This window comes from Halichondria panicea, chromosome 13 (genome assembly GCF_963675165.1).
Source record: "Halichondria panicea chromosome 13, odHalPani1.1, whole genome shotgun sequence".
NCBI lineage: Eukaryota > Metazoa > Porifera > Demospongiae > Suberitida > Halichondriidae > Halichondria > Halichondria panicea.
Genome location: NC_087389.1, coordinates 5,790,051 through 5,815,048, shown reverse-complemented (window position 1 = coordinate 5,815,048; position 24,998 = coordinate 5,790,051). Strand labels below are relative to the sequence as shown.

The following is a 24,998-nucleotide window of genomic DNA, read 5'->3' as shown; positions in this document are numbered from 1 at the left end:
ATTTCGTAGGATTATTGGTGTGCTCATTGTGTCCTGAAAGAAGTAATTTTGAGATAGAGACAAAAAATGTTGAGTGTGAGAATATTTCTTTCTAGCTATAGCTTAGTATACAACTACCATGGCCAGTGGATCAAGCTATCTTCAAGGGAAATGAATAAAACACCAGCCCCTCCCCCTCCCACTACTTCGCTGGGCTGGAAATCATGCCACATGGTGGATCACTGAAGAAAGAGAAGAGTAAAGCAAGAGACAGCTAGGATACTGAGTGCAGGCTCTATCTTCCTGTAAGTGATGCTTGTGAGCAGCACTATTACAGTATTTATTGTTCTCCAACATAATTATAACAAATTGTTGTCCCTTGTTTCAGGTGTGTTGTCAGATGATGCTGTGTGGTGAGTAGCTCTATCACAAGTCAGTGGAGGACCAGGAGAGGGGCATCCTAGAGAGGAAGAGGAAGATACAGCACGCCATTACGGGTGAGGAGGTGTGGCTACACTGACCACCCTTGAAATAAAGACACCTCTTATAATCAGGCATTATAATCAGGGGAAGTCCCAACTCAATAGAAGCACATGAAATTAGCAGACACACTACAATAAACAGTTCACTTTCCATTAGTTAAAGTGTCCTTATTATTGTAATTTCCACTATAGTGTGTTTGCAGTTATCCGTGTATTCTCCCCATGCAGTGTGTGCAGATGATCAGACCATCTCCCCAGATGTGGACGAGTGTGAGGTGGAGTCGTTGTGCTCTAGTGGTAACCTACTGTGAGAATACTGCCGGGTCACATAACTCTAACGTCAACCTACCCAAGGTATGGTACTATAAGCTAGGAGAGGCCTACTGTATTACTAGAATATTTTGCCGGTAAAAAAATCTTTGCAATCTAACTATTCCCCTACCAAATTTTGGATTTAAACAAATCATAGCTTTCAGAAAATCCCCCAAAATTTGAAATTGCAACTAAAGTTATGGCCGTTTAAAGAGCCCCAGTACCACTTGTGCTTTCTAAGGTCATGTTGTAGTGGAATTTAAAGTGTTTAACAACCTCCCTCCTATATACAATATCATTGCTATTCATCTACCGTAGTAACCCCCCCCCCCTACACACACACACACACACACACACACACACACACACACACACCAGGCAAGACCAAGGTCCTAGAGGTACATGTACTAGCTGACACACTCACACTAATCAATGAGAGGGGACAGATGGAAGAGAACAAGACAGGCTATAGAGTCATCAACCCCAAGGCTGTCACTAAGGGTCAACTGTTTGGTCAGTTTGACCCTGTGTCTCACGAGTGGACTGATGGTGTGGTAGCCAACACATTCAGGTGAGCCTAAGCCTGTGCATATATAGTTGCGCTCTATTGTAACAAAAGCTATAGCTTTTCAACAATTCAGCTGTTTTTGGTAGCCTGTAATTTTTGTTCAAATCTAATTGCTAGCTCTGAGAACAACCTTTCCAATGGTGTGCTTACATGTAGATGTAAGTTTTGTGATTAGTAGAAATCCGACAATTTTAGCAAAAGCAAAGTATATAATAGCCTTGCGCTTTTTACAGCCATTTTGATAGCTACGTACGTATCATTGCGTGGTTGATCAGTGCTTATATCTGTGTGTGTAGGGAGTTTGCACCTGCACAAAATGATGACAGTAAGTGGGTGGTGTTTGATGGTCCTATAGACACTCTGTGGATGGAGTCCATGAACACTGTACTGGATAACAACAAGAAGCTGTGTCTCATGTCGGGGGAGATCATTCAAATGAGCAACTGTATGAACCTCATCTTTGAAGCAGATGATCTGTCACAAGCCTCGGTGAGTCTACATAACACCACTCTTGAATTGCGCTTGGCCTGGCTTGGGCTTGAATTATTGGTCTATCTAATGATGTGCTTAGATCAGTGAGTGCTGTACTATTGTACCTAATAAATATGTTAGAAATGCAGCTGTTTTACAAGGTACAAGTTTCATGGGCTCGTTTATGAACCCAACAACTACTGTTACTTCCTTATAAGGCTTATTAGTTACCACAAACATAGTTTGGGGAAGCCTAACAACTTCTCTACGTGCAGAAACTATCTAAAAACTTGATGTCCCTTTTAATTTATTTTTTTACCAGCCTGCCTGTTTCTGGGTCAATCCTCGAAAACCTCAAACATTTCGTGCCTTGAAAATAACCAAACCTCCCTCTTAATTTTTATTTTTTACTGGTCCATGAATCGTTGATGAAAATCTGTCATATAATTTGTAACCTTCACACACTCCACACACTCCACACCCCACACACTCTACACCCCCACACACTCCACACACACACCCCACACACACACACACACCTTACACACCCCCACAGGATAGTGAGGAGGACCGGAGCTGATACAAGAGAGCTCTTGTCTGGCAGGACAGACCCAACAGCTGCAGGCAGGACTACAGGTACAGTGAGTGCTACTACTATCAGCTGTTTGCACAGACCTTGCTAAAAAAAATTTAATACTAAATCATTCACTTCATTACCACAAACCACCATACAATGTTGCTATGCAATAGTATAAATACATGTACATGCATGTAGTATAGTTATAAATAAGAATAGCAATGATGGCTTCTAGAACTAGACTATGGGAACTCATAGAACACTGGGGATCTACCAATTAACGCTTTATGCTGAGACTTGCATGCTGTTCAGCCTTCACACTGCTTTCCATACATGCAGTGGACAGATTAGTAGCTATACAGGTATATCTGCTTGTATATGCAAGCAAGTCCCACCCCATTCTCCACTTCAAATCCTCACCATAATTTGTATGTGAGTTTCCATACCACCAAGAGTAGATAAGAGCATCTACCATTGATACCACCTTATAGCGGGGAATTGTCGAGGGTCTAATTTTATCGCAGATTAGCCAGAAAATATTAGCCCTCAAAAAGTACCATACAAGTTCTGGAAGCCATCATTGCTCAGGATGTTGTTAGAATAGCAACATTCTATGGTGATTTTGTGGTAATGATAAGGATTTTAGGACACCCACGCACACACACAGCGTCTCTTGTCAGCTGAGCTGCTCTGGAGCGAGGGCTGTGATGAGTGTAAGAGTGGCTACAGGATGGAGGAGAACATCTGCGTGGGTGAGTGTGGGCGTGTGCTTATTCTACCATGTTTCTCTAATAGAACGCTATCAGTTGATTGGCTGCATGGTACTAGCTAACACTATCAGGCAATTCTTATTGTTGTCATAGCGACAACAATCCTTTTATCAGCCCTACATTGTTCCTTGGCTAATTTGTCTCTAAAATAAATTGTTTGTATACTTGTTACCATTGTACAGGATTGCACACGTATCTAACTCCCTGTTCTGCTTTAGCTGGTAATTGCAGTAGTGTATAGAATAAGGCTGTTTGCTACATGCAGTGTATGGGCTATTATTCCGTTGCATACCTCACAGATACTAATTCCCTGTTAGTCTATATACGCTCGGCTATTCTAGTGCATACCTCAGTAACAGATACTAATGGATACCACTGCCTACCTGTAGATTCCAACAGATGATTATTATAAGCCGTGTCTACATGTACAGTCATGTATGTACTGTTACGTATGTTCAGACATTCATTAATTAATGGATCCCCCCCACACACACACACCCACCCACCCACACACACACACACACTCACCCACTCACCCACTTACCCACACACACACACACACACACAGGATGATATTCTGCCAACAGTGCACTTCACAAAGCTGCCCTTCTCAAAGAAGTTGGTCAGAGTCTGTGACAGCTGCTTCCTGGACTTTAACTGAACATAATTTACACACTTTGTTTTTGTATAGTTATACCTCATTCATTGTGTTGTCCTCAAGTGATCATTTGATACAATTATTGACTGTAGTCTACAATTTTAATGTTGTATGAAATGTTTTTGCAAATCAAATTTAATTGCTGGGAAATTCCCTTACATAATTGTCTGCTGTGGGGAATTCCCTCATTTAACCTACAAGGTACGCCCCTCTTTGAACAGCCCTTGAACAACAAAGAACTAATTTGAGATTGATAATGGCTGAATCTACAACACTGAATGCTGCTAGTTCCCCACAGTTGATGGAGGATGAACTTGAGGATTGGGAAAGGGTATGATATTCACATGATAGATAGATACTCATGATCAGTGCATTCTCCTAGTGCCTAGATGTACTTGTTGACCACCCATAAACACACTTGGCATCATTCACTCATCACAGTATAGTGCCTACACTCTACCCTGTCAGTGTGAGGTATTTTATCTCATGTTGTTGTTCTCTCCACATGTACCACTCTCTCTGGATGGACAACAGATAAGCATTGAGGTACGTTGTGTGCAATCACATTCTACCAAGCTGAAATGCTTGTGCTCTGAGCACTTGTTGTTAGGAGGTAGACAGTGTAAAGAAGAGCACATACGGATAACTGAATGTGATACTATTCCTTAATTGAGACCAGTAGATCTACTCGTATAGTATTCCCTGAAAGTATGCATGGTTAATCAAGTGTTTCAGTCTGCATGTTTGGCTTTATCACTGCACTAATGTTCTCTTCCTTCCATTTCATGCATCTCCACCTCACCTTTGACTGACCCTCTGAAACAACAGTATGTAAGTTGGTGTGTGTTGCCAGAGTATTTAGTGCCTGTTGCATATTCTGTGATGTTTCTACTTCCCCATTATTACTCTTGTGTGTGTGCAGTGCCATAGTGTTATATAGGGAAATATTTAGTATGATCACATTCAACCTCGTAATCATTCATTTACTATCTTCCCACGTGTTTGCCCTGTGGACTCTCCCTCTCTGGATCAACAGCGTGTAAGTTGTGTTTGCACGTGTACACTTATTTTAATGGTTACTATAGGAACTCCTACACTAATTGTAGGAAATCGTAAAATGTCTTTGCCTTTTAATTTGCATATTGCCAACTTGGTATTAGCCGAGGCCCACAAAACTTATTAGGTTGTACTTTTAATACTCTTGTTGGTTTATAGAATATGCATCTAAGTTGGTACATTATCGTGTTTGTCTCTTCCCATGCACACACTCATTCCTATGTTGGACTTCACACTGATTTGGACTACTGTAGGAGGTGAGCTTCTTATGGGTACTCAATGTCCACACACTAAAATGGTTCAGCTGCAATGTGTACGGATGTACTGGTTACCTAGCATGACTAGAGTGTCCCTTGTCCTCTAGAGCTGTCCATCTCCCTCGTATAGGGTAGACCACGGCTACGAGGACGATATCAGCCTCCCAGTTTGTGGTTACCCCAGGTGTAGGCCAGGACACATTACACATGCTCCAAACTTGCCCAAAATGTTTTTACTGACTAACTTTCCTAGATCTGCTTGTACGTAAATTTCCAAACAGTAACCTTGTAATATTCGTAGTCCCATTATTTTTACGCACAATTTAGAAATACCACACATGTACATGCATTGTGTACATGTAAATTCCCCAACTCTTGGTTTCTCAAGATTGTTCCCAAGAGCTTTAATGTGGCAGGTCTAGATGTATTCCACTTGTTGCTATGTGTAGTCAGTCCCATACACACCAGTGTTCAACTGATCTGATGTCTTGTATGTGTGTTAAGATTAAATCTCTCCCTCACATGTACCATTTGATGTGTCTCAGGATTGGATTGAGGTATGTTGTGATTGTGTGTGTGTCTCATGGAATGCGTGTGTTGTATTGTACGACAAACAAAGTCATACGTATCAAAGTTGTACATGTAAGATGCTTGTTGTACCGTTTACCGTCCTTTCCACTGACCCACCCACTGACCCCTTCCATTATCTGCCATTGCTAGTACTAAGTATCTGTGTGTGTACTAGCCAGTGTGTACTGAGTTACTACCAGTGTGTTTATATCCCTCTCTCCTCACATGTACCCTCTGTGGACTGTTACTCAACAACAGCACGTGAGTTTATTATTGTCAGTGTGCGCTAGCTGAGTATTGTATATTTAATGGCATACTAGACTGACTTGTGTACATGTACTACTGCATGAAGGCAGAAATTGTGTGGCTTTATTTAGGATTGGTACTGCTCTTGATAGTTTCATGCTGTACAGACGTGTACTTGCAATAATTGATGTATACATGTGTGAATGCATTCGTGTATTTTAACATGTTCATTTCTCTACATGTCCGTGTCCTACTGCTTGTTAATGTGACTACTGCTAATGATTACTGGAACAACAGCATGTAAGTTACAGTATACAGACATGTATGAATGCACTTACTGCTCCTACCATCATCCCCCTCTCTCTGTTTCCATGTGTGTCTTACGCTGGTGTCTCATTGGACTAAACAGAAGGTGAGCGGGACACTGCACTGACTTGTGACTGTACTTGTGTCAGTAATGTTTGAGTTGTACGTATGAGAACATGCCGTGTAATATAAATTATTGACATCATAGTGTACAGGTTTGTGATTATATTCTTTTCTCTCCATACATTTCCATGGTTACTGAATATCTGGAACGATAGAGAGTGAGTCAAACAATGTTGGCAAACATACCCTACACCTCATGTGCATTCAGTTTGTAATAGTCTCATATCCTTACCTGACCCTCGTAGCTACACCTATAGACAACTCATAATGTGTGACCACAAACACACAGTCTAACCCACTCTTGTCTTGTTCACCTTGTCCAGACGAAGGCTAGGTATGAGAGGGAACTGAAGAGTTGTGAGACGGTGAGTGTTGACAGTTGCACTTATTTACTACTCTCGTGGTTAGAATGGTACACGTAGTCTAGCAGAACGACAATGTGTGTACATGTACTGTCCATTGTATGATGAATGGTTGCTTTTTGTCTACCTTTGTGTATGTTTTATAAGCCCACTTTTACTGATTGAATAGGTTGGTGGTTGCTGACCTTTATATTTTGTTATGTGGATTGTACGCAATTTGTTAACCTTATAACGTGCAGTAGTGATTTGTATCAGCTGCATGTTCTATTTGGTGGAATGTTCATTCAGTCGTATATATATTCTTTACTCCCCCAGAGAAGAGCTGCCCTCCAACAGAGACTGTCTGGTGATATCACTGATCAGGACCAGAGACAACTGCAGGGAGAGCTGGAGGAGGTGGAGGGGAAGATCAAGAAGTGTGTCTCAGAGATACAGAAGTATGAGCGGTTCATACATGGCAATGAGAATGATATTGCTGAGATACAAGGAAGACCAGAGAGGCAGAGAAAGGAAGGTGAGGGGAGCAAGGAACTTTATAGTACAGTGAGTGTTGATGCTCATAGTTGCAATCACTCGTACCTGTAGCAACTTGCCAAATTAAAGTTTCTGTTTCGTTCGCATATAGTACCATATAACTGGAATATTTGGTGACTGAGGAATTTGACTGTACCACCTGTGCATAGTTTAAGTGATTACTGTGTTTACATTATCAGCCTTAATTACTATGAATATGATTAGTGGTTTGATATTGCAAGCTCATGCACAAAAACAATTGTTTTGCTTATCCAGCTATGAGATCAGCACCCTCTAGGCCTTATAGTATAAGCTAAAGTGGAGCTATTCATAAGCAGTGAGCAGCACTAGGTATTCAGATTGAGCTTTTGTACGTTTAGTGACCACACCTGTCATGCGCAGGAAAGTGGGTGTGGCTTCCTGTGCTTGGGCGTTCAAATGTTTTCCGCTCGCTCTCAGTACCTTCCTAGCTACTGCATTTCCCACTGGCTTGTGCAACAGAATCAGCACAAATGCAGAGACTATAATTATATGCAAACAGAACAGAAACGTTAATTTGTCCTCTACCGTGACTATAGTTATTAGTAGACTGTACGTACAAAATCCATTGTACAATGTTTGTAATCCCGCTCTGCATTTTCCAATTATTTACGAGGAAAGTTAAAATGTTTTTGCTCTCAGTACCTATATATTGCAAGCTTGAGCGCACATGCACAAAAACAATTATTTTGTTTGTGCAACAAAATCAAACTGAAGTGCAAACCCTCGGTGTTAGTTTGAGGTCTATACGTTTACAGCCTCGAGTCAAAGTCACGTGTACATCTAGGCCAACTTTCAGTGCAGTTCATGCTTTTTAGCTTTTGCTCGACAACAAAGCTTTAACCTTTAATATTATAAAACCTTGTTGTGTTGAGGCTATCCATGGTACCAATACAGTGCTATCACATCCGGGTGAGTATAGACTCATAATCCACAGACACACAGATTGACTACTATAGCCCGTGGAGTGCCTCGGGTTAACAAACGCATCATAAACTTTAATTTGTCCTCTACTGTATACATGTAGTGTGTACGTACAGCTGTTGTGAGCTGTCTCAATGTTTCAATGTTGGTAATCCCGCTCTTATTAAACTGTTGGCTTCACCTCTTTCATTACCTTAATAAGGTTTGTATGCAACCACTCAAATCATGAATTAATTGCACAAGCACATGCGTAGACTTAATCTATGATTAGCCCGCCTAGCCTTGGTCAACACACACAAATTACATTACTACAAGTGTGTTTGACATATCTGACATGTATTTATATGGTGTGTATTAGTTGCTTACTCCCTTCCATGTGGTCCTGGTTTGATCAAGCTAGAGCATTGTTCCTTTGACTATGTTCCACACACTGTGGTACATGTGTTATAATTAATTATGGATACTGTTTATCGGACATTGCATCAATATATGCACACATACATGTACAGTCACTGTGATTGAGTGATTGGGTTGGTAACGTTGTACTGTGTACTTAGTGACATCATCATGTTAATTCATTCATAGCACATTCCTGTAATGATCAGCCACATTCCCTGTCATTGGTGGGTCACTCACTTAGCAAGCTTTAAAGTTTTATGTATACGTACAGCTGCTGTATCCATTGTTTGTAGCAGATCGATGCCGGTCCTTCCATTAAATGCTTTTCTATTGTATAACTAGAGCTACCTAGTTGCCTTCCACACTCAATGTACTCTATTGTACATGCACCAAGTTACGTATGATTTGATGTAATTTTGTTTACAATACAACATGTATGTGTGATCACAAGTACTGTTATTGTATTGTGTTTTCACACTGTCTTGGTTGCGTAGAATGTCAATACAATTAATCCTGAGGCGTGTGGGGGACTTTAACATCAAAATCTGAAAAACTAATAACTTGTTTTGTTGAAGCTATATCCAAACCAATGGACTACCTAACCTGTAGGGTTGATTATGCCAAGCCAATTGACAGACTACCGTATAGCGGATTACTTTTGTGTTGTAAGATTATTTTTGTGGGCTAGCTGACCTAGGCGTGGTTTACTGGAACGCATGCAATGCAGTGCAGGCAATGAACGCATGAATATCACCGTGTTCGAGTTGAACGAATTTTTACCCCACGAAAAGGACCCGCTACGTTTACATGGCATGCGAAAGATAATAATTATTATTTGGTGAACATTTTGAATTGATTCCTATGAGCTAGCTTGTACAGTGCATGGTAGCTATAATTATAGCTGGTGATATCCATCTGGAAAGACTCTCTGGGCATGCTGTTACCTTGTCTGATCATGCTGAGAGAATGTGAGACGTCCTTTTGTTCCAAGTTCCTTGTCAATATGTATAATGATATGAATTTAAAGTGAACTGTAAAATGAACTGAACATATATAATCATGATATATCCGGTTACTGCGTGGGGCTAGAATATAACTGCATTATAGGCGCATTCTCGAATATAAGCACATAGAGCTCTGCTATTGACCCCATGCATGAGCGCATGCGCTAATAATCCAGTTTCTACGATAGTCCATCTTGTCACCTAGCTCTGAAGTATTGCATATAGTTAGTTACATTCACACATCCTGTTTAGAATCGAAGCGGTTGTTTGATGAGGGGATGAAGCACGGACACGTCTTGGTCAACATTGTCAACATACTCGTGTTTGGACCGGCGGGAACAGGGAAGACCAACCTCAAGCACCTGCTAACTGACAAGCCCCCTCCACCGCAGCGAGACAGCACTCCTTGTATGGAAAAGCCAGTACGCATTCGACCTGTGTCCAACGCAAAATTCAGGTCAACTGGAAGAGGCTGGGAAGAGATGTCTCAGTCAAAACTGCGCAATCTACTAGCTCAAATCATCGCCAAGCTACCAAAAGAAAGCACTGATCCATCTACGGCATCAAGGGTTGCCGAAAGCTTGAAGAAGATGACCACAACCGAGCCAAGATCGATATCTGGTTCCGATGAGCAACTTTCTGATTCCGATGAGCCATTTTCTGATTATTCAGATGATTTTAGTTTCGATGAGCTAATTTTTGATTGCAGTTCGAGCAACGATTCCGATGAAATTTCTGGCTCTGCAAAGTTGGACGAAGCCATCGATGAAGTGATAGCGAGTGTAGTGAGTGGTGTGGCAGAAGAGCTGAAGCCAGCCACACAGGGAACTGACCAACTGTCGAGCAGTGACCAGCAAGAAGGAGAACTGTTTGATTCCAACTGGGTGTACGTTACCGACTGCGGCGGACAACCCCAATTCCACGACATCAGCCCTCTCTTCATCAAGCACATTTCGGTGGCGTTGATAGTCCTGCGTTTGATTGACGAACTCTCCAGTTTCCCTTCTGACGAGTACTACAAGGATGGGCAACTTGTTGGTAGTCCTCATGCATCTCACATGACCCTCGGGGAGACACTTCAGAGTCTCATTCGATCCATTGAGTCCCATACCTCACAGGACAAGAAGCCGAAGATGATCTTTGTGGGCACATTCTTGGATCAGCTCAAGAGCTTGAATACACTTACCAAGAGGAATCAAGAAATTCTCGACATGCTGCCACCTGATATCAAGAAGCTTTTGGTGTACGAAGATCTTGGATTGAACAATCTGATTTTTGGCCTCAACACGATCAGCCGAGATGATGATTCACTGGCCACTGCCAATAGGATTAGAATTACTGTTGAGCGTTCTATTCCACTACAAGTCAAAATGCCCATCTGGTGGTCCTTCTTGGATTCACTTCTCCAGAGTTTATCTGCCACTCTCGAGCGAGGTGTACTAAGCAAGCAAGAATGTCTCCGATTAGCCACTCGATTTCGTTATGCGCTCCAAGATCTTGAAGCTGCTCTGGACTTCTTTGACGAGGTGTGTATAGCGCACTACTATCCCTCCATTCTCCCCAACACAGTGTTTGTGGATGCCCAGATTCCACTAGACAAGATCACCGAGCTCTCACAGCACGCCATCTCCCTGAGGAGTGCTGAAGTCAAATCACACTCTACTCTAAGCTCAGGAGGGATCGAGGCCGAATGGAAGAGATTTCGAGACGAAGGCATAATCAATTTAAAGTTCCTACGATTCTTTGAGAAGCATTACGTTGAAGGCATCTTTTCTCCAGAAGATATGCTGTTGATCATGAAAGAGCTTCTCGTGATTGCTCCCATTCCACTAGTGGAGTCCACTACCCACCAAGTCGAGTTCTTCATGCCATCTCTACTTAAATCTGCTCCCATTGCTGAACTGGACAAAGTCCGTTCCTCATCTGTCCCCCTCGCTATTCACTTCCCTAGTGGGTGTATTCGTTCTGGTGTCTTCTGCTGTACGGTTGTTGATGTAATGCGGAGGCTTGGTTGGGAAGCTGTTCTCCCCTCAAGTGGTCCGATACTTTTCGCTAAGAATTGTATTCAATTTCGAATTCCGAGTCGTCCTTGTGTCATCTCATTGGTTGATTCCTTCTCCCGTATTGAAGTGTATGTCGAAGCCCCCCCTCCATTACGCAAAGAGTTGTGTCCCATAGTTTGTTCTCAACTAATGGAATCCATCAAAGCTGCTTGTGTTGTTTTGAATTACAACAATGATACACCTAAAGCAGCGATCTTTTGCCCATGCAAGAAGAGTGGAAACAAGTTGCACGTTGCCGATGTGAGTGTGGATGGCTATTGGATGTGCTCCCTTCATGCACGTGAGTGGGGAGAGCTCAGTGACCAACATAGAATCTGGCTGGACAATAGTGAAGGTTCTGGTAAGTGCATTGTTCAGCAATATTAGAAAATTATCCTTGTTTCCCTATGTTACAGGTGAAGCCTCCTCTGTTACGAGAGATGTGAACACTGAAAGAAAGAGACATCAGCTGCAATACTCCGGTAGTTATGTAGCACTATGCGTAAATATTTGCAGCTTTTATATTTGTGTACTGAATTAGAATAACAAAGTATTTTCGTATCATTGTATTATCCCCCTCAGGCCCATCGTCCCCTGTAATGGAACCTGTGTGTAGAATGAGTAATCAATATACCAGTAAGGAAGTTTCCGGTGGATAAGTTATTTTGCTTGATCATTACAATTATTAATTAGTTTCTCCTCAAATCCTTCTATCAGGTGCATCATCGTCTGCTACGAGAGGTACTTGTAGGAAGACTGAGAGAAAGAGTGATCAGCAACAATACTCTAGTAAGTACAGAACAGCGTATGTATAATCATATACTGGGGTTAGATGACATTCTGTGTATAGTGCATTGTGATGGAAGTACTTCATAGCATTCATTATTATCTTTATGTAACAGCTCTATTATCTCTCCCACTCAATTAGGTGCGTCATCCTCTGTTACAGGAGACATGTGTACAAAGATGACATTCGGTGATCAGCAGATTACTGAATAATCATTATACTGTTATACCTTCAGGTAAATTGTAACTATACTATTATGTTTCCCTATGTTACAGGTGAAGCCTCCTCAGATGTGAACACTGACAGAAAGAGAGATCAGCTGCAATACTCCGGTAGTTATGTAGCACTATACGTAAATATTTGCAGCTTTTATATTTGTGTACTATATTAGTATAACAAAGTATTTTCAAATCATTGTATTATCCCCCTCAGGTCCATCGTCCCCTGTAATGGAACCGGTGTGTAAGAAGATGAGAATGAGTGATCAATATACCAGTAAGGAAGTTTCCGGTGGATAAGTTATTTTACTTGATCATTACAATTATTAATTAGTTTCTCCTCAAATCCTTCTATCAGGTAAACCATCGTCTGCTACGAGAGGTACTTGTACGAAGACTGAGAGAAAGAGTGATCAGCAGCAATACTCTAGTAAGCACAGAACAGTGTATGTATAATCATATACTGGGGTTAGAGGACATTCGGCGTATAGTGCATTGTGATGGAAGTACTTTCATTATTATCTTTATGTAACAGCTCTATTATTTCTCCCCCTCAATTAGGTGCGTCATCCTCTGTTACAGGAGACAAGTGTACAAAGATGGCATTGAGTGATCAGCAGCAACAATCTGGTAAGTACATAGTACTAGTACTCCGTAACATTTTCAGCCGCGGCTGTTAATTCTAAACAAGCTCCGTGAAATTACTAGTCTGGATATTAATTGCTCACTAATAAGTACATCATACGATTAGACTGCCGCTTGATATTGAATATACCGTTTTCTTCAGGTAAATTGCAATCATCCTCTGTAATGGAAGATGTGTGCAGGAAGACTGGAGTGACTGATCAACAGCTCGATCAAGAAATCCCCAACAGTGACATCTACTGTGTAGCTGAACACATTGAGATAACACCTGGCCTGCTTGAAAGACTCGAACTCACTACTGCTGAAAAAAGCGATGCTACTCGAAAGGGAAACTATGAAGGCAATCAAAGTGGAGTGGCTTATGCGTTGAGTGTGTGGCGAAGAGTGAATCCTTCCAGAGCTACCTTCAGGGCCTTGGTGGAAATTGCCATAGGACTGAGAAGAGGAGACACTGCTACAGACATTTGTAGATTCATTGTAGACAATACTAGTGGAACTGATAAACTAAACTGAACACTGAAATCTGAAATCTGTTACAACGTATTGATGCTGTTTTGTGTGTCTGCTTTTTTGTAAACTGATCGAGCATGCGCAGTATGAACACTTAGCAACGCCCACACAATCAATGTGAAGGCCTTGATTTCAATATTACTTATAGTCAAGAGACACCTCATATCTAATTTAATGGAGAACACATGGCAGCAAGTTGTCTTTAATTAATATGCACACCCTAATTCTGGGCTCCTGGAGAGAGTTGTGGACAAGGCCTGGAGAAATTAAAAGACAGGTGAAAGCAGCTCCTTCATTATAGCACAATCACACCTACCCTAAACATTCTATGTTGTGTGTGTTTGCTCAATGTCGGTATGTACATATAGTAATGATCATGTGATCCTTGTGTGCAGGCTTCCAGTGGTGGACATTGAGGTACCTACATACGAGCTGCCATTACCAGATGGTGTGGGTGAGGAGAAACTTCACCAAGACAACCTGAGCCTCCGTCAGATTGAGGAGACGTGGAGAGAACCACTACTCGAGAGTCAGCCCCCTAATCAGTCACATCTCATTCACCACACCCGCCATGCTCGCTATACAGGTACAGGGAACTCTTACTAATAGGCAGTTACTGGTTGTCCGTTTGACACTGACATTTCTGTATATCGTCAAAAATCTCGAAATGTTTCGTTTGGACAATCTGAGAAAAATTAATGCCTTGAAAATAACCCGCTATCATAAAATTAATTGTGTTTGAAAATTGATTTTGCAATTTTGCGTTCAGTCTCCTAATAATTGACTACCATTGCCCCCCCTCCACTAGGGTGGTTCAGTGGAGTGTCTCCAATGGTTAGTGGAGGAGGCTAAGATCCCCTTCCAAGTGAGGGACACTGGGGGAGAGACTCTCATGCATCACGCTGCGTTATAGGGGTGGGCGGATGTGTGAGTGGGTGGGTGGATGTGTGCTGTTAGTGTAATAAGTGCTTGCTCAAGTCTGAAACGTGTGTATCGCATAGCTACTGTAGCAACGATAACTGCAATCATGTTTTTGGTTTTTAGATATTTAGTTTCTAAGTCTAGCTGTATCACTCCCCTACCCCACACACACACCCCCCACACCACCCACCCACACACACACCACCCACACACAGCTGCTCATGGACTTTGGCTACAGCATGGTCCACACGGACAGGGAGAACCAGAAGCCGGTGGATTGGGCCGATGCTATGGGTCAGAATATCTGTGTCCGCTATCTCATGATGTACGAGACTTGTTGGGCACTCTCCGGAGAACTGACACACATGGCTGAGCAGCTCGCTATGTAAGTGGAGGGCCTTTAATTAGGGATTGTGTAGTGTGTGTGTATGGTGGTGTTTGTGCAAGTCTGTATGAGAGTGTGTCACTGGGAGAATTGCTACTGCTAGTGTCTACAGTATAGCCGGTAATTTTCGGAGGGCAAATATTCGTGGTTGAGCAATATTTAGTCACTTTGTGGATAGTATGTTCGTAGTTGCTGCTTTCACTGCAGGTAAAGGTAGTCAAGGTCACTTCACACACACACACACACACACACACACACACACACACACACACCACACACACACACACACACACACACCACCCACACACACCACCCACACACAGCTGCTCATGGACTTTGGCTACAGCATGGTCCACACGGACAGGGAGAACCAGAAGCCGGTGGATTGGGCCGATGATATGGGTCAGAATATCTGTGCCCTCTATCTCATGATGTACGAGACTTGTTGGGCACTCTCCGGAGAACTGACACACATGGCTGAGCAGCTCGCTATGTAAGTGGAGGGCCTTTAATTAGGGATTGTGTAGTGTGTGTGTATGGTGGTGTGTGTGCAAGTCTGTATGAGAGTGTGTCACTGGGAGAATTGCTACTGCTAGTGTCTACCATATAGCCGGTAATTTTCGGGTGGTAAAATATTCGTGGTTGAGCAATATTCAGTCTCAAATAGTGGCCTCAGTGAACTTTGACTCTAGCATTTCTGCACGTGTCAGCCAAAAACAATTATTACCAGCAGCTAGCTACATGTACGTAGCTACAAGTAGCAGCTTGTTAGTGCTTCTTATTATTCTTGTGCTAATTATCAACCCCCTCCCCCCAGCAGGGGTCAAGTACCTGTGCGGAAGGCACCCCCTGAACCATCCACTACCCCTAAACGATCCTCCAATCGTCCCCCTGTACCCCCGGATCCTGCTGCTAAGAAGAGGTCACGAGGGTCAAAGGACAGAGGTCATGAGGCGGCAGATAAAGGGGAGGACCATGACTATGGAACAGCCACCCCCCAAGAAGTGTTAGAGTGAGTGAATAGTATAAATTAATGTGCAGGTATGTACTACATGTACATGTCCCCCGTTTAATCAATTGGTTAGTGGACTCGTTCAGTCGCCATAACTTGAATTCCGTGGATCCAATTTTATGATTTTCCGAAAGCTTAGAAAAAGACTTTTCAAATAGTACCAGATATTTGGGAGATGACAGATTTAGCACAATACCATGTAATAATAGCCCAGGGTTCAAAGTTGAATTATGGCCACATCTAAATATTGGATTGAAATACATCATTTGAAAGGTCACTTTCAAATTTTTGAAATTGGGGTCACAGCACTAAAGTTATGGCTGCTGAAAGATGTTCAACTACTGTAGCATGTCCGTTTGAATTATAACTAGTGTACCTATACACACACTATGACTGCACCCCCCACACACACACCACACCACACACACACACACACACTATGACTGCGCCCCCCCCACACACACACACCACACACACACACACTATGACTGCGCCCCCCTCCACACACACACACCCTCCCACCACATCTGCTGGTATATGCAAGCTAGTCCCAGCCCATTCTCTACTTCAAATCCTTACCATAATTTGTATGTGAGTTTCCATACCACCAAGAGTAGATAAGAGCATCTACTATTGATACCACCTTATAGCGGGGAATTGTCGAGGGTCTAATTTTATCTCGCAGATTAGCCAGAAAATATTAGCCCTAAAAATTACCATACAAGTTCTGGAAGCCATCATTGCTCAGGATTGTTAGAATAGCAACATTCTATGGTGATTTTTTGTGTAATGATAAGGATTTTAGGACACCCCACACACACACACACACACACACACACACACACACACACACACACACACACACACACACTACTATCTTGACTAATGCCTTGTGCTAATTTCTAAGAACCAAAATTAGAGGTTAATTGTGTTTGCCACCTATAGAAGAACCACATAGACCCATCCCCATTATCAGATACTACCACCACAAAACCTGGCCCAGACAATACAGGCCTGTTCCTAAGCCTCCCTCAAGGTCAGATTTAGCCACACACACACACACACACACACACACACACACCCACACACACACCCACACACACACTCTCACCCACCCACCCACACACACCCTAACACACAAACACACACTCTCACACACACACACACACACACACACACACACACACACACACACACACACACACACACACACACACAGGATGATATTCTGCCAACAGTGCACTTCACAAAGCACCCAGCTGCCCTCCTCAAAGAAGTTGGTCAGAGTCTGTGACAGCTGCTTCCTGGACTTGAACTGAACATAATTTACACACTTTGTTTTTGTATAATTATACCTCATTCATTGTGTTGTCCTCAAGTGATCATTTGATACAATTATTGACTGTGGTCTATATACAATTTTGGACATTAATTATTACTATTTGTCTGTTGTTCTATTGGTGCTATAAATTGTCATTGTCATAAGTTCTTGAGAGACAATTAATTAATGGAGGGGGCGGGGGCGGGGCTGTAGTCTACAATTTCCCTCTTAGGCTAAAGGGAAATGAATAAAACACCAGCCCCGCCCCCTCCCTCACTACTTTTGAGTTCTGCTTTGATGGTGCCACGAGGATCAGAAACTAAAGAGATTCAAAGCAAGAATGAATACAATACTGAGTGCAGGCTTAAAGAGTCTATCTTCCTGTAAGTGATGCTTGTGAGCAGCACTATTACAGTATTTATTGTTCTCCAACATAATTATAACAAATTGTTGTCCCTTGTTTCAGGTGTGTTGTCAGATGAGGCTGTGTGGTGAGTAGCTCTATCACAAGTCAGTGGAGGACCAGGAAAGGAGCATCCTAGAGAATGCTGTAGGTTCATACCGTAAGATCGCGACACTTTTTAATAATTACGAAGCCAGAGGTCGCATCTTTTGGAGGTTGAAAAATTATATTGAAGCCCTGGTGTCGCATATTTAGAGGGTCTCATCTAATTGGAGGTAACTTTACAGAGTCTACTTGCCTTGATTTCAGGCCGCTTAAAAAAACTGATTTTCCAGTAGGCTACAATCGAGGCTAGGGAGTGGCTACATTTATACCTCTATTTAGAACGCGACATTATAAAATAATTATCAACGTAGCTGTCGCTACTTTTAGAGGTCAGAAAATTGCTGAAGCTCCTGGGTGTCGCATATTTGGAGGGTCGCCTTAAATCAAGGTCTTACGGTAGTATAATTTTATTATCTATATAAAAAAAAAATTATAATTATTATGGCCGTTCAACAATCCCTATAATTACTCTATACATTTTGTCCATCTTGAGAGCAGTGAAAACTCATCTAAAGACATTTGTATTTGAGGGCACTACTCTGAACCTGTGTCCATCGTGCTTTGTCTGCATCACCATGAACCATGAACCCAGGTTATGCTGGCTGCTCTGAACTACCAGACAATCTAAAGGTAACTATCGGTACTTTCTATTTAGCCTCTATGCATTTCAATATTTCTCTCTGTAGGTGTTGTTTCGTACAGTGGCCATGATGGTGCCAGACTATGTCATGATTGGAGAGATCTCTCTCTACTCTTATGGTTTTGTGGATGCTCGTAATCTGGCCGTCAAGATTGTCATGACCTATCGACTGGTACAACCCACTGTACTGTATACTCACTACTAAAGTTTAATATGGCCGTTTAAAGAGCCACAGTACCACTTGTACTTTCTAAGGTCATGTTGTAGTGGAATTTAAAGTGTTTAACAACCTCCCTCCTATATACAATACCATTGCTATTCATCTACCGTAGTAACCCCCCTACACACACACACACACACACACACACACACACACACACACACACACACACACACACACACCAGGCAAGACCAAGGTCCTAGAGGTACATGTACTAGCTGACACACTCACACTACTCAATGAGAGGGGACAGATGGAAGAGAACAAGACAGTCATCAACCCCAAGGCTGTCACTAGGGGTCAACTGTTTGGTCAGTTTGACCCTGTGTCACACGAGTGGACTTATGGTGTGGTAGCCAACACATTCAGGTGAGCCTAAGCCTGTGCATATATAGTTGCGCTCTATTGTAACAAAAGCACAAGGCTATAGCTTTTCAACAATTCAGCTGTTTTTGGTAGCCTGTAATTTTTGTTGAAATTCTCTAATTTCAAATCTAATTGCTAGCTCTCAGAACAACCTTTCCAATGGTGTGCTTACATGTAGATGTAAGTTTTGTGATTAGTAGAAATCCGGCAATTTTAGCAAAAGCAAAGTATATAATAGCCTTGCGCTTTTTACAGCCATTTTGATAGCTGCGTACGTATCATTGCGTGGTTGATCAGTGCTTATATCTGTGTGTGTAGGGAGTTTGCACCTGCACAAAGTGATGACCGTAAGTGGGTGGTGTTTGATGGTCCTATAGACACTCTGTGGATGGAGTCCATGAACACTGTACTGGATAACAACAAAAATACAAAAATTATGAGATTGGACGAATGGTACGCAAGTTATTGTCGCTCAAATAGTTGTTATCCAACCTTGGTGATTATCCAAACTGCATGGTTCTGTTTTGATAGCTAACTTTGAGTGCTCATAACTTGAATTATGCATTTTCACGATTAAAAGATTCATTTTGTATCCCTTTGAAATAGCTATATGGTATTGATGAGTGTGTGCTGATTGGTAGCAATGTGTTGTTGTTAGTTTGTTTGTTTGTGTATTGTTGTAGCACTCGCTAATTGTGCGTATTGTCCGACTAGCTGTTCATGCGTGTGTGTATACCTAGTTATAGGTTGCTAGTGATGTGCCCACACTGGTCGGTGGTGGTGGTTGGAACTAACCACCGGCCTCTACATTTTAGGGGATATTTAGAAATAAAAATAGCCACTATACTTTTCGAAATAATTATTTGCTAACTTAGACTATCCATAACTTATTCTATTTGTCACATGATATTTATATGGTATACGTGCTCGTCACATGACAGGCCAAGTGCCTTGAGTGGCTTCTCAAGACGGTGAAGAAGAGGAACGAACAGTCGGAAGTGACATAGATACTGCTGTTTACCCCCGCCCACTTTTCCGCACAGGGAGGACACCTCGACTGTCTACAGGTGAGTGAGCGGATGTATGAGTGGGAGGGTGGATGTGTGCTGTTAGTGTAATAAGTGCTTGCTCAAGTCTGAAACGTGTGTATCGCATAGCTACTGTAGCAACGATAACTGCAATCGTGTTTTTGGTTTTAGGTTCTAAGTCTAGCTGTATCACTCCCCTACCCACACACACCCACACCGCTCACACCACACACACACACACACACGGACAGGGAGAACCAGAAGCCGGTGGATTGGGCCGATGCTATGGGTCAGAATATCTGTGTCCGCTATCTCATGACTTTTTGGGCACTCTCTGGAGAACTGACACACATGGCCGAGCAGCTCGCTATGTAAGTGGTGGGCCTTTAATTAGGGATTGTGTAGTGTGTGTGTATGGTGGTGTGCTCAGGTGCATTAAGGACTGGGACCTTCAATTATTGCTGAATTTGCAAATTATAAGCCCCGCCCACACGGTCGCCATGGTTCCGCCCACGCGTTCATTACTTCAACGTACCATGTACCACTCCCTCCCTTTTCATTTTGCAGTAATTCAGCTGGTTTAGAGAAGTGACTTAGTCGGCGTTTAAAACACCCTCTAGTAAAGCTTGCGAGGCAATAGATGACTTCCATAAGCCTTCCTTAGCTGATTTATCCTTGTACTTTGTCAAAAAATTGTTGACCGTGTCCCTGGGAAGCCTACTATCCAAGATGAGACTGCTACATCAAACAACTTTCTGTTATTTCTCCCTTGCAAAGACCAGGAGGGCTAAGCGCTAGAGTAAGTTGTTAGCTTAGATAGAACTAAGTATAATGAGCAGCAGCAATAGCTAGTAGCCTTAGTGTTTAAACGCCGATTTTTCAATAGAAAAGTGAAATAGTGCTTCGACAAGACGGACCACCCCCACTGATCAATTAGTGGGCGGGGCTTCATTTTAATATTTTCCTAGAGAATGGAAGCTAGTGTTTCATTTCATCATAAAAGTTTTACACATATTAATATACACAGTAAACAGCAGCAGGTTGAAGTGCCTCTTATAAATGTCTTTTTTATGTTGGTCCCAGTCCTTAATGCACCTGAGTGTGTGTGCAAGTCTGTATGAGAGTGTGTCACTGGGAGAATTGCTACTGCTTGTGTCTACCGTATAGCCGGTAATTTTCGGGGGGTTAAATATTCGTGGTTGAGCAATATTCAGTCTCAAATAGTGGCCTCAGTGAACTTTGACTCTAGCATTTCTGCACGTGTCAGCCAAAAACAATTATTACTAGCAGCAAGTAGCAGCTTGTTAGTGCTTCTTATTATTCTTGTGCTAATTATCAACCCCCTCCCCCCAGCAGGGGTCAAGTACCTGTGCGGAAGGCGCCCCCTGAACCACCCACTACTCCTAAACGATCCTCCAATCGTCCCCCCGTACCCCCAGATCCTGCTGCTAAGAAGAGGTCACGAGGGTCAAAGGACAGAGGTCATGAGGCGGCAGATAAAGGGGAGGACCATAATACCATTGACTATCGAACAGCCACCCACCAAGAAGTGTTAGAGTGAGTGAATAGTATAAATTAATGTGCAGGTATGTACTACATGTACATGTCCCCCGTTTAATCAATTGGTTAGTGGACTCGTTCAGTCGCCATAACTTGAATTCCGTGGATCCAATTTTATGATTTTCTGAAAGCTTAGAAAAAGACCTTTGAAATGGTACCAGATATTTGGGAGATGACAGATTTAGCACGATACCATGTAATAATAGCCCATGGTTCAAAGTTGAATTATGACCATATCTAAATATTGGATTGAAATACATCGTTTGAAAGGTCTCTTTCTAAGCTTTCAGAAAATCATCAAATTTTTGAAGTTGGGGTCACAGTACTAAAGTTATGGCTGCTGAAAGATGTTCAACTACTGTAACATGTCCGTGCTTGAATTATAACTAGTGTACCTATACACACACTATGACTGCACCCCCCCCCCACACACACACACACACACACTATGACTGCACCCCCCCCCCCCACACACACTCTCCCACCACATCTGCTGGTATATCCAAGCTAGTCCCAGCCCATTCTCTACATCAAATCCTTACCATAATTTGTATGTGAGTTTCCATACCACCAAGAGTAGATAAGAGCATCTACCATTGATACCACCTTATAGCGGGGAATTGTCGAGGGTCTAATTTTATCTCGCAAATTAGCCAGAAAATATTAGCCCTCAAAAAGTACCATACAAGTTCTGGAAGCCATCATTGCTCAGGATGTTGTTACAGGGATTTGAGGAGTTCTTGCAACTGTGATGTCGAGAGCGGAAGTACCTGTCACGTGAACCGTTACGTAACAAGATTAAATTCCAATCCAATTTTTCTCCAATAGAGCCTTATTAAACTGGGAAAACGTTGACTTACATAAGCTTTGGCAAAGGCTTTGCACCACCGGCACCATGTACCACAGCATGCATGCAGCTGAAGCTATCCTTGAGATTCTAATCGTTTTGTGAGCTACTACTTGCCCCAGCCTGCCCGTAAGCTGTTGAAAAGTTTATCATTACTAGTGACTTTACTGAGACTAGTGACACTAAGTCTCAGTAAAATCTCTCTTAGCAGCTGGATACACAGTTCTGTGACACAGGTTGTGTGACAGACTAATAGTAGTAGCTCACAAAACGATTGGAAATGCTCAAGGATAGCTTTAGCTAGCTAGCTAGCTGTGGTGCAAAGGCTTGCAGATATATGCAGAGCAAAGCCTGTATAGGTCGATTTTTCCCCAAAATAAATAAGGCCTAAATGCTTTATTGGAGAAAAATTGGTTTGGAATGAGCCAGAATTACGTAACTGTTCACGTGACAGGTACTTCCGCTTTCGACATTACAGTTGCTAGAACTCCTCAAATCCCTGTAGAATAGCAACATTGTATGGTGGTGTTGTGGTAATGATAAGGATTTTAGGACACCCCCACACCCACACACACACACACACACACACACACACACTACTATCTTGACTAATGCCTTGTGCTAATTTCTAGGAACCAAAATTAGAGGTTAATTGTGCTTGCCACCTATAGAAAGAAGAACCACATAGACCCATCCCCATTATCAGATACTACCACCACAAAACCTGGCCCAGATCGACAATACAGGCCTGTTCCTAGGCCTTATAAATTAAGCCTCCCGGTCAGATATTTAGCCACACACACACACACACACACACCCACACACACACTCTTACCCACACACACACACACACACACACACACACACACACACACACACACAGGATGATATTCTGCCAACAGTGCACTTCACAAAGCACCCAGCTGCCCTCCTCAAAGAAGTTGGTCAGAGTCTGTGACAGCTGCTTCTTGGATTTGAACTGAACATAATTTACACACAATTATACCTCATTCATTGTGTTGTCCTCAAGTGATAATTTATTTTGATACAATTATTCACTGTGGTCTACATTACTATTTGTCTGTTGTTCATCATCAATAGAATTATTGGTGCTATATTATATAAATTGTCATTGTCATAAGTTCTTGAGAGACAATTAATTAATGGAAGGGGGCGGGGCTGGTGTTTTATTCATTTCCCTTCTTAGGCTAAAGGGAAATGAATAAAACACCAGCCACACCCCCTCAGCTTCCTCCCTACTTACCTCCCTACTTTTGAGTTTTGCTGGCCGGTGCCACATGGATCAGAAACTAAAGTCAAAGCAAGAATGAATACAATACTGAGTGCAGGCTTAAAGAGTCTATCTTCCTGTAAGTGATGCTTGTGAGCAGCACTATTACAGTATTTATTGTTCTCCAACATAATTATAACAAATTGTTGTCCCCTGTTTCAGGTGTGTTGTCAGATGAGGCTGTGTGGTGAGTAGCTCTATCACAAGTCAGTGGAGGACCAGGAGAGGAGCATCCTAGAGAATGCTGTAGGTTCATACCGTAAGATCTCGATTTAAAGCGACACTTTTTAATAATTACGAAGCCAGAGGTTGCATCTTTTGGAGGTTGAAAAATTATATTGAAGCCCTGGTGTCGCATATTTAGAGGGTCGCATCTAATTGGAGGTAACTTTACAGAGTCTACTTGCCTCGATTTCAGGCCGCTTAAAAACACTGATTTTCCAGTGGGCTACAATCGAGGCTAGGGAGTGGCTACATTTACCTCTATTTAGAACGCGACATTAAAAAATAAATATCAATGCAGCTGTCGCTACTTTTAGAGGTCAGAAAATTGCTGAAGCTCCTGGGTGTCGCATATTGGGAGGGTCGCCTTAAATCGAGGTCTTACGGTAGTATAATTTATTATCTATATAAAAAAAAAATTGTCATTATTATGGCCGTTCAACAATCCCTATAATTACTCTATAGATTTTGTCCATCTTGAGAGCAGTGAAAACTCATCTAAAGACATTTGTATTTGAGGGCACTACTCTGAACCTGCGGCCATCGTGCTTTGTCTGCATCACCATGAACCATGAACCCAGGTTATGCTGGCTGCTCTGAACTACCAGACAATCTAAAGGTAACTATTGGTACTTTCTATTTAGCCTCTATGCATTTCAATATTTCTCTCTGTAGGTGTTGTTTCGTACAGTGGCCATGATGGTGCCAGACTATGCCATGATTGGAGAGATCTCTCTCTACTCTTATGGTTTTGTGGATGCTCGTAATCTGGCCGTCAAGATTGTCATGACCTATCGACTGTGTTCAGAGCAACTCTCCAGCCAACTCCATTCTGACTATGGTGTGTACAACCCACTGT

The 24,998-nt window shown here is 42.3% G+C and overlaps 2 protein-coding genes across 17 annotated transcripts; both read left to right on the top strand.

The window, feature by feature from the left end:
- Positions 1 to 69: 69 nt before the first annotated feature.
- On the top strand, positions 70 to 20,564 carry LOC135347015 (dynein axonemal heavy chain 12-like). Of its 5 annotated transcripts, XR_010398197.1 has the most exons (9): positions 70 to 284; positions 368 to 476; positions 690 to 815; positions 1,152 to 1,344; positions 1,638 to 1,830; positions 2,369 to 2,448; positions 3,057 to 3,141; positions 20,133 to 20,258; positions 20,471 to 20,564. XR_010398197.1 is itself a non-coding variant. In XM_064544831.1 (7 exons), exons 4-7 carry the CDS (start codon positions 1,220 to 1,222, stop codon positions 17,358 to 17,360), a joined length of 408 nt encoding a protein of 135 aa, XP_064400901.1. In that variant the 5' UTR covers positions 70 to 284; positions 368 to 476; positions 690 to 815; positions 1,152 to 1,219; the 3' UTR covers positions 17,361 to 17,579. The 5 variants fall into 5 exon arrangements, 2 of the variants coding, with proteins under 2 accessions (XP_064400901.1, XP_064400900.1); XR_010398194.1 differs by lacking the exon at positions 2,369 to 2,448; XM_064544831.1 differs by lacking the exons at positions 2,369 to 2,448; positions 20,133 to 20,258; positions 20,471 to 20,564 and adding an exon at positions 17,356 to 17,579.
- LOC135347000 (uncharacterized) lies at positions 4,659 to 13,885 on the top strand. Of its 12 annotated transcripts, XM_064544795.1 has the most exons (15): positions 4,659 to 5,130; positions 5,676 to 5,687; positions 5,959 to 6,533; positions 6,699 to 6,740; positions 7,053 to 7,251; positions 9,869 to 12,019; positions 12,075 to 12,140; positions 12,241 to 12,309; positions 12,376 to 12,447; positions 12,587 to 12,634; positions 12,721 to 12,777; positions 12,878 to 12,955; positions 13,022 to 13,093; positions 13,225 to 13,293; positions 13,451 to 13,885. In XM_064544795.1, exons 6-15 carry the CDS (start codon positions 9,895 to 9,897, stop codon positions 13,819 to 13,821), a joined length of 3,027 nt encoding a protein of 1,008 aa, XP_064400865.1. In that variant the 5' UTR covers positions 4,659 to 5,130; positions 5,676 to 5,687; positions 5,959 to 6,533; positions 6,699 to 6,740; positions 7,053 to 7,251; positions 9,869 to 9,894; the 3' UTR covers positions 13,822 to 13,885. The 12 variants fall into 12 exon arrangements, with proteins under 12 accessions (XP_064400865.1, XP_064400864.1, XP_064400866.1 ...); XM_064544794.1 differs by having other exon boundaries at positions 5,676 to 6,533; XM_064544796.1 differs by lacking the exon at positions 4,659 to 5,130 and having other exon boundaries at positions 5,679 to 5,961; positions 6,244 to 6,533.
- Positions 20,565 to 24,998: the final 4,434 nt, after the last annotated feature.